The sequence below is a fragment of the Aethalodelphis obliquidens genome, unplaced genomic scaffold (genome assembly GCF_003676395.1).
Source record: "Aethalodelphis obliquidens isolate GAN/ISIS:26980383/991018 unplaced genomic scaffold, ASM367639v1 scaffold86, whole genome shotgun sequence".
Lineage (NCBI taxonomy): Eukaryota > Metazoa > Chordata > Mammalia > Artiodactyla > Delphinidae > Aethalodelphis > Aethalodelphis obliquidens.
In genome coordinates this window covers 5,649,960-5,662,103 of record NW_020838030.1, presented here as the reverse complement: position 1 = coordinate 5,662,103, position 12,144 = coordinate 5,649,960, and the positions used below count along the sequence as shown (strand labels likewise).

The following is a 12,144-nucleotide window of genomic DNA, read 5'->3' as shown; positions in this document are numbered from 1 at the left end:
GCTATGCGGCTGCTTCCCACTAGCTATCTATTTTACGTTTGGTAGTGTACATATGTCCATGCCTCTCTCTCACTTTGTCACAGCTTACCCTTCCCCCTCCCCATATCCTTAAGTCCATTCTCTAGTAGGTCTGTGTCTTTATTCCTTTCTTACCCCTAGGTTCTTCATGACATTTTTTTTTCTTAAATTCCATATATATGTGTTAGCATACGGTATTTGTCTTTCTCTTTCTTACTTCACGCTGTATGACAGACTCTAGGTCCATCCACCTCATTACAAATAGCTCAATTTCGTTTCTTTTTATGGCTGAGTAATATTCCATTGTATATATGTGCCACATCTTCTTCATCCATTCATCCAATGATGGACACTTAGGTTGTTTCCATCTCCTGGCTATTGTAAATAGAGCTTCAATGAACATTTTGGTACATGACTCTTTGAATTATGGTTTTCTCAGGGTATATGCCCAGTAGTGGGGATTGCTGGGTCATATGGTAGTGTTATTTGTAGTTTTTTAAGGAACCTCCATACTGTTCTCCATAGTGGCTGTACCAATTCACATTCCCACCAGCAGTGCAAGAGTGTTCCCTTTTCTCCACACCCTCTCCAGCATTTATTGTTTCTAGATTTTTTGATGATGGCCATTCTGACTGGTGTGAGATGATATCTCATTGTAGTTTTGATTTGCATTTCTCTAATGACTAATGATGTTGAGCATTCTTTCATGTGTTTGTTGGCAATCTGTATATCTTCTTTGGAGAAATGTCTATTTAGGTCTTCTGCCCATTTTTGGATTGGGTTGTTTTTTTGTTATTGAGCTGCATGAGCTACTTGTATATTTTGGAGATCAATCCTTTGTCAGTTGTTTTATTTGCAAATATTTTCTCCCATTCTGAGGGCTGTCTTTTGGTCTTGTTTATGGTTTCCTTTGCTGTGCAAAAGCTTTGAAGTTTCATGGTCCCATTTGTTTATTTTTGTTTTTATTTCCATTTCTCTAGGAGGTGGGTCAAAAAGGATCTTGCTGTGATTTATGTCATAGAGTGTTCTGCCTATGTTTTCCTCTAAGAGTTTGATAGTGTCTGGCCTTACATTTAGGTCTTTAATCCATTTTGAGCTTATTTTTGTGTATGGTGTTAGGGAGTGATCTAATCTCATACTTTTACATGTACCTGTCCAGTTTTCCCAGCACCACTTATTGAAGAGGCTGTCCTTTCTCCACTGTACATTCCTGCCTCCTTTATCAAAGATAAGGTGTCCATATGTGCGTGGGTTTATCTCTGGGCTTTCTATCCTGTTCCATTGATCTATATTTCTGTTTGAGAGAACAATTTCTGATCAACCCTTTCCAATGATTTGTAGCTTGTACTCAACCATTCACAGGAGATTGTTTCAAGGACTTTATTTTAAATAGATATAGAGTCTACTCAGTGACAAAATTCATTTATTGCATTCTTTCCATTTAATAGCTGGGATTCAAAGTGTTAAAGATTTGATTTACCCAAGTGAAAAAAAGACGAAAGAATCATTTGTAAGCGCCGTTTCTGAAGAATATGCCTAATGTTTCAAAGTTACTGTTTTGTGCCTTTAGGTTACAGTACTAACATCGTACTCCAAGTAAAGTGTAAGACACAGGTCTAACTAACAACCACATGAAACTCGGGCAACAACCATCCTGAAACAGCTGTAACATGCGCATCAGCCTCCAGGCCTCGTGTGCTCACGCTCACGGAGGACTTGAGTTAGGACATTCTACCTTTCCAGAAACACAGTGGCTCTGAATGCCTCAACCACTCCTTGTGGTAGAGGGGTTAAAGGATCCTTTTTTGAAGTTGGCTTCTCCATGGAAGAGGAGAATGGCTTAAGGACATTCTGAAATTTAGAAACAAAATCAAACAAAACCCTTTTGCCAAAAAGTCTCTGTCCTCTGCAAAGCTGGTGAATGTGTGGATGCCAGTATTTTTAGAGAGAGATGTTTTAGGGGCAGGAGGTAACTGACCAAGTGAGGATGCTTTCTAAGGTTTTTTTTTTTTTCCTAGAAAGGCAGAAAAGAATAAAAATCAGTTAAACATAATATTTAGAATGTAACATCTTCACTTGGGCAATTATGAATATGAAATCACCATGGCAACAAAAGTACCATCTTCTGATGACTGCACTGGGAAAGTCAACAAACCCACACTAATTCCTGTTCCGCTTATTTCTTGGCTCGAGCTCAGCACTTTCAGTGGACCTCATGCGACGATTCTGTCTGGGACTTATTTCTGTGTCTTGAAGATCATATCTGAAAATGGAAGAAACAAAATGGCAGCTTAGAAAATGATGATCACTATTACCCCACAGCAGCTTCTAGTTTACAAGCCCCTTCCCGTGTGTTTTTATGTGATCCTCCAAATAGCCTTCTACTCCACTGACAAGTCTGCTATGATAATTATTATGACTTTTATTATTTCCACTGCACAACTGAGAAAACAGGTGACTTAGCAAAGATCACAGATCATAAGTGACAGAGTTAGGAACTGAACTCCTTTCTTCTGAATCAGAATCGAGCAGCTTTACGCTTCTGCTCCAGAGGCAGAAAGCTGCAGAAGATGTGCTTCCATCCTAACAACAAGGTGAAGCCAGAGAGACGAACAAAATCATAACTTATCATGATCCTGTCAGACAGCTGAGGTTGTAAGGGAACCAAGGAAACAAAATCCCCTCCCAAGAGGGATGAGCCACACGCATCCTTTCACTTCGGGCAGAGCACTGGGGAAAGGGGTGGCTGCCGCACAAGCAGGTGGGAAGACGAGAGCTGACATTTTCTGGATTTTGCAGCACAGCCTGGTGCTGCGGGCCCCCGACACTGGAGCCTCGGCAGCGCTCCTTGAGACACTGACAGAGGGCAGGACACTGAAGAGGGCCCACGTGGGGCACAGGGGTAAAGCAGGGGATGGGGAGTGGCAGGGGTCAGGCTCTGCCTGATTTCCCAGGTTTGTCAGTGGAGTAGAAGGCTATTTGGAGGATTAAATGAAAACGCATGGTAAGGCACTCATAAACTAGAAAATGATGTAGAGAATAATAAGAGATGATTTAGAGTATATGGGAGGGGCTTCCCTGGTGGCGCAGTGGTTAAGAATCTGCCTGCCAATGCAGGGGACACAGGTTTGAGCCCTGGTCTGGGAAGATCCCACATGCCATGGAGCAACTAAGCCCATGTGCCACAACTACTGACCCTGCACTCTAAAGCCCACGAGCCTCAAGTACTGAGCCTGTGTGCCACAACTACTGAAGCCTGCACGCCTAGAGCCCGTGCCCCACAAGAAGAGAAGCCACTGCAATGAGAAGCACTGCAACGAAGAGTAGCCCCCGCTCATCGCAACCAGAGAAAGCCTGTGCGCAGCAACAAAGACCCAATGCAGCCAAAAATAAATAAATAAATAAAAATTAAAATAAATGAAGTATATGGGAAGATGTGCATAGGTTAAATGCAAATATTACACCATTTTATATATGGGACTTGAGTATCTATGGATTTTGGTAACTGCAGCAGTGGGGGGCAGGGTCCTGGAACCAACCCTCATGGATTCTGAGGGATAACTGTAATCTCAATATTGAGTCTTCCTTACACCTGCTCAAATCTGTTGTTGAGCCTCTTAGTGAAATTTTCATTTCAGCTATTTTGTTTTTCAACTCCAGAATTTCTATTTTTAAAAAATAATTTCTGGGCTTCCCTGGTGGCGCAGTGGTTGAGAGTCTGCCGGCTGCTGCAGGGGACATGGGTTTGTGTCCCGGTCCGGGAGGATCCCACATGCCGCGGGGCGGCTGGGCCCGTGAGCCATGGTTGCTGAGCCTGCGCGTCCGGAGCCTGTGCTCCGCAACAGGAGAGGCCACAGCAGTGAGAGGCCCACGTACCACAAAATAAATAAATAATTTCTATTTCTTTATTGGTATCCTCTATTTGGTGAGACACTGTTCTCATACATCCCTTTAGTCCTTTGATCAGAGTCAAAACAGCTGATTTCATTGGTTGCTTCTCCCCTGCCCCGGTGTGTATAGGCCACAGTTTCTTGTTTCTTTGTTTACGTCTAATATTTTGTTGAAAACTGGACATTTTTACCAATATACTGTGGCAACTATGGGAATTAGATTTTCCTCCTTCCTCAGCGTCTGTTCATGTTGGTGTCTGCTGCTGTTTGTTAAGTGACTTTCTGAGCTCCTGTAGATATACATTCTTTGCTGTGTGAGACCACTGACGTGTCTGCTACATAAGCTTAGTGGTCAGCTAATGATTAGACAGAACTTTCCCTAATCGCCTGGAACCAATATAACACAGAAGCCCTTGTCACAATCAGTCTTTGCCAAGGGACTCTGTGTCTTGGGGCATGCATTCAGCACTTGGGGGACAACTCCGCCTTAGCCTCTCCTTTCAGCTTGCATGGAGCCTCATAGTCAGCTCAAGGTGAGAGATTAGGACCCTCTCAGGTCTCTCCTGCGCACACACAGAGCCCTAAGCATGCGTGTGACCTTCCAGAGCCACAGGAATACATCAGAGCTGGTCAAAGCCCCGATGGAAATCTTATTTTCCAGCCTTTCCTTTAAGCTTTTTGCTTAACATATTGTTTGCCCCAACTGTTATCTACCTCACATGGCTATGAAGTTAATCAATTGTCTCTAATTGTTTTAAACAAACACCTCAGGGGAAAAAGAGGCTTTTCGCACTGGGTGAGCTCCAAGTCAGGTAGACAGTCTTGCAAGTGGGAGTCCTCCAGGAAACCACCAGACAGATCAAATAATAATTCTCTGGGAATGAGGCTGTGAAGGCGCTCCAACTCCATTCTGCCCTTTCTGCGGGTTGCCAGGCTGCTGGTCCTCATCACGACAGCACACTACTGGCTCCCAAGGCCACTGCCGGGCTAGAGAGAGGGGGATGGGAACAGGGGAAGTCAAATCACCACAAAGGCCACTGTTCTAACTAAAATTCAGATATTTTTCTTGAAGAAATGCTCCTTGGATTGTTGCTGTCTTTGGTTAATTTTCAGTTTTGAAAAAGTTGATTCTGCCAAGTTTTGTCAATTTTGTCATTGCTTTTACGCAGAGAATTTCCAGACGTCCTTATTTCACAACTCTCCTGAATGTTTTCTCCTTTATCTTTTTAATTTTTTTCCCCCAGCTTTTAACTCATGGTCTTAATATCTCTAAACTTTCACAAGGCAAATTTCTCATCTTTTTTTTCCCTAAATAAATAAATTTATTTATTTACTTATTTTTGGCTGCGTTGGGTCTTCGTTGCTGCACACGGGCTTTCTCTAGTTGCAGCGAGCAGGGGCTACTCTTCGTTGCGGTATGCGGGCTTCTCATTGCGGTGGCTCCTCTTTGTTGCAGAGCACGGGCTCTAGGCGCGTGGGCTCAGTAGTTGTGGCTCACGGGCTTAGTTGCTCCGCAGCGTGTGGGATCTTCCCGGACCAGGGCTTGAACCCGTGTCCCCTGCATCGGCAAGCGGATTCTTAACCACTGCGCCACCAGGGAAGTCCCAAATTTCTCATTTTAATATTTTATTGCCATTTATTTATTTGGCTTCTGGGTTTGTTTTTTTTAATGGGATGTTCCCCCTTATATTTAACTTCTATAAAATTACTGTTTCTTTGCTCTCTTACCTTGTTTTTAATTTCCTTCTAAAATTTTAAGTAATGTGTTTCTCCCATATTTCCCCTCTTTGATTTGCCTTCACAATAGCTGGCAACAAACATGGCTATAGTGTTAGTGGAAGAAGCAGCCTCTACCATAAGCATGGGCTTGAAGCAGAGTCCCTAGCAAGCAAGGATCTCAAGGTTCTCCCAGAGTAATTCTCTAAAATACCTCATCCTCAAAGATGCAGGAATCCTAATAGGATAAACCACCTCAAGATTTTTTTCCAAGCATGTAACACACTTATTTACTAGAATGATGACACTTAATAACATGGCCCAAACACAACAGGCTTTTAAATTCTTAGCCTCTGGAAGGTATAATCAATGGATTTTTGAGCAAACTTTGCCAACTGAATGCTGTTAGCCAATTGGGGATACTCCTGTGGCGGACCATGGTGAGAGGCATCAGGAAGCCCTGAATCTACTGAACACAGAAGCCATACCTGGGAGATGTGGCCACCTATGACCAGCCTGCTTCCAGTATACACTATTACCAGGATGATTTACCTGGGCAGAATGAGGGCCATTTAAAGAGGGAAGAGGTTTCTGATTCTTCTTCTTTTGTTTTTGGTTTTTTTTTTTTTTTGGAAACACTAGATTGGTTGTTTCCCTGCTGTAAGTACTTTAAATTTTTTAAGCACTGTATGGGGCAAAGGGCCCGTCCAGAATACTAGTGCATAAGCTTGAAGAAGGACCAAAAACGGACAAGTATTACATGGAAGGCAAGTTACAGGCCAGTTTCTCAACATAACAACAAAACATCTTAAACAAAATATTAAGAAACCAAGTCTAGCAATATACAAAAGAGTTAATACACCATCAACAAATTAGGTTTATTTCAAGAATGCAATCTTGATTTAACATGCAAAAGATCAATGTAATTCACCACATTCACAAAATAAAGGAGAAAAATCACATACTCTTCTCAATATATTCAATATAAAACATAAAACACTTGAAAATATTCATCATCCATTTATGTTAAAAACTAGGAATGTAAGGTAAAAATACTGAATGCTTTCCCACTAAGATTGGGAATAAGAAGAGGATACCCTTATTACCACTTCTAGTTAACATCTAAATAGCAGTCCTAAACTGTGCAATTAAGCATTAACAAAGACTTTAGAAAAGGTATTATATTGAGATGACATGGTTATAGATGTTGAAAAAAAAACCCAACCCTATAGGATATCAGAATTATTAAGTAAATTTATCAAAACTCGTGAATATAGGGTTAATGTGAAACTTTAATTTGCTTCATATATTAGCAACAAGCAATTAGAAAATAGTAAACAACAAAAGAATACTATTTTTAATAACATAGTTATCAGAGGAATGCAAATTTAAATCACAATGAGACGCCACTAGACCCTATCAAGGAGAATGACTAAAAGAAAAAACTAAGAATGCCCATCATTGGTGAGGAAATGGAACTTCTGGACCGCCCACTGTGGATGGGAGTTTAAACTGGCGTGAGCACTTCGGAAAAATGTCTGGGAGAAGCTACTGGATACATGCACATCCTAACACCCAGTTATACCACTCCGCAGTATATACTCAAAAGAAACAAAAGCACATGCACCAAAGGACATTTAACCGTTACGTTCCTGACATCCTTATTCATGACAGCCAAAAACTCGAAAAAATATATCTAGCAAAAGTAGTATGGGTAAATAAATGGTGACTTATTCATACAGTGGAATATTACAGAGCAGAGGTTCTCAAACTTTGGCCTACAGCAGGATCACCTAAGGGCTTCTTAAAACACAGGTTGATGGTCCCCATCCCCAGAGTTTCTCATTCAGAAGGTCTGGTGTGGGGCTCAAGAATTTCCCTTTCTAATATATTCCCAGGTGATACAAATGCTGCTGGTCAGGAAACCACACTTTGAAAGCCACCGCTCTAGATAAAGCAGTGAAAAATAACAAACTACCGTGATATGCAACCATGGAAAAATCTCACACCTGTAATGTTGTCTCCAAGAGTGCACACTATACGATTCCATTTATAAGCAATTTAAAACCAGGCAAAATTAACCCATGGTGATGGAAGCCAGAACCGTGCTTACCTCTGCGAGGAGGCATGAGAAGGCTCTTAGAATGCCAGGAATGTTCCACATCCACATCTGGGTGGTGACCTTGGTGGCCCCCCATGATCCACACCTCCTGCCTTTGTGCAATCCCCTTCCCTAGCGTCGGGGGCTAGCCTTGTGACTTACTTTAACCAACAGGATGTGGCTGAAGTGAAACAGCACAAGTTTCAGGACTAAGTCTTAAGAAGGCTAAGAGATTTTTGTATTTGCACCTCTTGGGAGCTGTATCAGTCTGGGTCCAATCAGGACCATGATAACTTGAACAGAAAAGTTTAGTATAAAGAATTACTAACTGTAACAGAGGACTGCAGTAATGAGGGGTTGGCTAGTAAGAAGGAAAGAGAATCCTGAAGAATATATTATAGAAAGAGTAGAAATAAGGAACAGCTGCTACTCAGGGTTGAGATGCAGCACCCCAGGAAGAGCCCTCTCCCCAGACAGATCCAGACAGCTGCGTGGAGAGGGCATGGCTGTGGCTAACTGAGTCAGAGCAATGAGCTGCTGGCCAGGGTACACTGTAGGACCAGGCACTGGGGAAGGCCTGCAACCAAGAGGCAAAACCCCTTCTTCCTGCAATGTCTCTCCAGTGCCCTCTACTGATAAAACTTAACATCAGGAGAGCCGGCAAAGGAAAACTATTTAAAGGGCCCAATTCAGTTTTCACAGAGCAGGCAAAAAGGATGAATTTGGAGCTGAGGCAGTAAACTGATAACTGGCACAGGGGCCCTGAGCCTCCATATACAAAATCCCAGCTATCCTGCTGGAAGACCACATGGAGAGACCATGCGGAGAAACCACATGGAGAAGAACAGGCTCCCAGACTACACGGAAAGACAGAGAAGTCCAGACACCTCAGCGGAACATCACCTCCAGCCGCCCTGCCAGTTGGCTACATGCCACATAAATAACCACCAGCAGCCTGAGGCCAGCCCAGACTGAAGAATCATAAGCAAATGAAGTGGCTGTGGCTTAAGCTCCTAAATTTCTGGGTGATTTGTTACATGGCAATTAAAAACTAAACAGAAACTTTCTGTTCAATTTGTTTTGGTTATCTACCGCTACATTCTCATGAAATAGCACAATCCCTTATTTGGTCATGATTCTAGATCTGGGCAGGGCTCAGAATAGACAGCTTAACTGGGTCTGGAGGATCCACTGTGAGGAAGGCTCACTCGCAGGGTGGCAAGCTGGAGCTGGCTGTTGACTGGGAGCTCGGCTGGAGGGAGGGCTGGACCTCCGTTCTCCTCCAGCTGTCCTCTCTCCATGCCCGGGGTGGGCTTCTCACAGCAGAGGGGCTGGGTCCAAGAAGCATCATCCTAAAAGTGAGTGTTTGGAAAGGACAAGCCCCACTGTGCAAACGCTTACCAAACTTCTTCTCACATCACATGGCCAAACCCAGAATCAACGTGGGCCTCAGGAGGGTGGATACTGGAGGTGCGTGATTCACCGGGGCCACCAAAGTAACCCTAACCTCAGGGGTATTCAGTTGTAAAAATTCATCAAGCTGTACACTTAAGATGTGCATACATTAATAATAGTTATTAATAAGTAATAGTTAATAAAGTTCACTCCTCCAAAGAAAGACAGTCAAATTATTACTAGTCCTCCCTTAGAAAATGCGACGCGCTCATTAGCACACTGCAAATGACTTCTCATGGGGTTAGGATGAAATGCAGATTATCAACAGAGAAAATGATTCTTCCTTTTCTGATTTTATAACACTAGAAAAAGCTATTTCCTAAAAAAAGATTTTTAAGGCACTAAGAGATAAAGGATTAAAAAAGATTTGTAAGTGGCAATCTCATCCATTCACAGGTTCTTGAAGCCACGTAAGCCGCATCACTAACAGCTAGAATCCACCAGGGAGGGTGTTCAGATCCAATGAATACTGACTGACATATTCAATCCCTCATACGCCTACTGAGTGCCCACCATGGGTCCCCCCAACACTGTGCGGGGCGTGGGATATAATGAACATCTGCTCTAGAAAGCGCGTCGGGTGGTAAGCGCCCACTGCTGCGGGAGCAGGGGAGCAGCCAGGGGCTGCTGGGAAGGAAGGAACGACAACTCCCGTCCGAAGAAAGGGGAAAAGGCAACTCAGGCGGAAGCAACAGCAGGTACAAGGCAGCATGACTTTGAAGCCAATGTGAGTAGTTCAGCCAGGCTGCAACAAGGCGGGGCGGGGAGGGGAGGAAGGACAGTCCAGGAGCCAGCAGGTAGGCTGGGGCCATGGATGGAAGAGCCTTGGATGCTGGTGAGTCCCTGCAGGACTTTACCACAGAGAGAACACAGCGTATTTTAGGTCTCACGGGCAGAATTAAGCATACTGACTAGAGGCAGAGAGGCAGCTGGATGGCTGTGGTAGGAAGCCAGAGAGAAGAGCGAAGGGCCTGCACAGGCCGTGGCACAGAGGGGCCAACAGAGGCAGTTCAGGGGTCGTCCACAGCCCGGCTACTCAACGCGGGGCCCCAGAAGCAGCGTCAGCAACACCGGGGAGCGTGCTGAAATGTAAACTCCTGAGCCCCAGCCCAAATCTCCTGAATCCTGATCTCAGGATTGAGTGGAGCCCAATAATCCGTGTTTTAACAAGTCCTCCAAGTGATCTTGATGTAAATTTAAGTCTGAGGACCACTTATCTATAGGACCTCGCAATCGCTGCAGGTGAGAGGTAAGGGACAATGAGAAGTTGAAGATGATTCTTAGGTTTCTGGCTGGAACAATGGGCCAGACGGTGATACCACCATTCACTGAGGGAGGGGACAATGGAAGAGGCGCAGGTCAGGAGAGAAGGGACTCAGACCCTCCGAGGAGACATTCCCCACATTTTATGGATAAGGAAGATGAAATCTGGAAACATGAAATGATTGACCTGGACCATTTTTCTTCCTATTTTCATTCTGTTCAACGTAAATATATCCTGTAGCTCAAAATGGTAAGATGAACCAATATTCACAGATATAAGAACCCAAGACCAGGCTGCAGAAAACAGGGTTTTGTATTGGGTTTTGTTTTGGGTTTTTTTGCTGCTTATGAAAATACTGCTTTATATGGGGGCATTGTGTTGCTAATAGAACCTCTCAATCACTTATGGAATTAGGAGAACGTGTTGGGGCTGAAATAGTATGTTCTAGGACTAATATCTCAAATATGCCACTTGTGGTACCACAAAATGCCTGTGAGCTTAAAATGGGTATTTGTAGAACTATCACATTTTGTTGAAAAGTAAAGCTGTGCAGCCTTTTCCTGATTCTGCTTCTAAAGCGACACTGTGGCATAAGCTGGTTTAAACTGCTCTACACGTGGCTGAAACCAGGAAGCCTGAATTCTTACCCCAGCAGGCCACTAACTAGCTGTGGACCTCAACCTCATCAACTTACCTCTCTGGAGCTCAGGCTCCTTCTCTATAAAATGAAGGGACTGGACTAGATGAGCACTTACATCCTTCCAGCTTTAACATTTATTATCTGTGAGGATCAAGCGATGGGATTTGTTTTCTAAGTGATTTCTTATAATAATGACTTTAAGAGGTCATCACTGCCAAGAATTGGCTTGGACTCAGGAATTTTGGGCTACAGCTTGTCATAGCCATTAACGTCAGGGTTTAGTTTAGCATAACCAGGGGGATTCCTGGTACAAGAGGAAGTAGTTAGCTAATGAGTGGCCTCCTCTCGTAGAATTCAAAGTTCAATAATGCTTAGGTGAGACTAATGCAGCCACAATCTCAAACTTTCATAAAACGCTACTGTTTGAGCCACCAAATATCTCATTGGCCTGATAAACCTACTCATAATGCTTTCCCTGGATACACCACACTTTTCCATTCTCCCAGTGATTCAGCTATAATACTACAAAATGTCAGCACAGGAAACCTCATTCTTGGGAAAGACAATTTGGCTTAATGGTCCATAGAGCTGAATTTTGACATAGATTAAAATCTCAGCTCCATCACTTATCACTTATTGCTAAGTGACCTTGGATGGAGATTTACCTCTTTCAGCCTCAGAGAGGCTTTCAAAAAGGTGAAAATGTCAAGAACATCAGATGCTGCTAAGAAGTCAAAGGAGATGAAGTCTAAAAAGTTGTCCTTTGGACTTAGCCACATAGAGGTCTTCGATGACTTCAGTGAAGGCTATTTCAGAAGAAGGATGGGCCTGGCTGAGGATGTTGATGAGTCAGTGGGAGATGAAGAATGAAACTGCAAGTAGAGGCCACCTACTGAGAAAGGAAGGAGAGACACGAGAGCAGCTTCAGGATGAGATTGAGTGAGGTGGTGGTCAGTCAGCTGGTTTCAAGATGGGAGAGATTCGGGCTCGCTGAAAACCTAACGAGAGGGGGAGAGAGAGAGAGAGAGAGAGAGAGAGAGAGAGAGAGAGAGAGAGAGAG

At 43.6% G+C, this 12,144-nt stretch overlaps 1 protein-coding gene across 7 annotated transcripts in view; it reads right to left on the bottom strand.

Annotated features, from left to right (window-relative positions):
* Window positions 1-1,382: 1,382 nt before the first annotated feature.
* RAD18 (RAD18 E3 ubiquitin protein ligase) overlaps window positions 1,383-12,144 on the bottom strand; it is a 112,350-nt gene continuing 101,588 nt past the window's right edge. For 5 of the 7 annotated variants that reach the window (XM_027093964.1, XM_027093966.1, XM_027093967.1 and 2 more), the window contains one exon: window positions 1,385-2,281. In XM_027093964.1, the coding sequence (XP_026949765.1) occupies window positions 2,179-2,281 (103 nt within the window). In that variant the 3' untranslated portion in view covers window positions 1,385-2,178. Of the gene's footprint in view, window positions 2,282-12,144 lie in introns of all 7 variants that reach the window. The other 2 variants (XM_027093963.1, XM_027093962.1) reach the window with 2 other exon arrangements.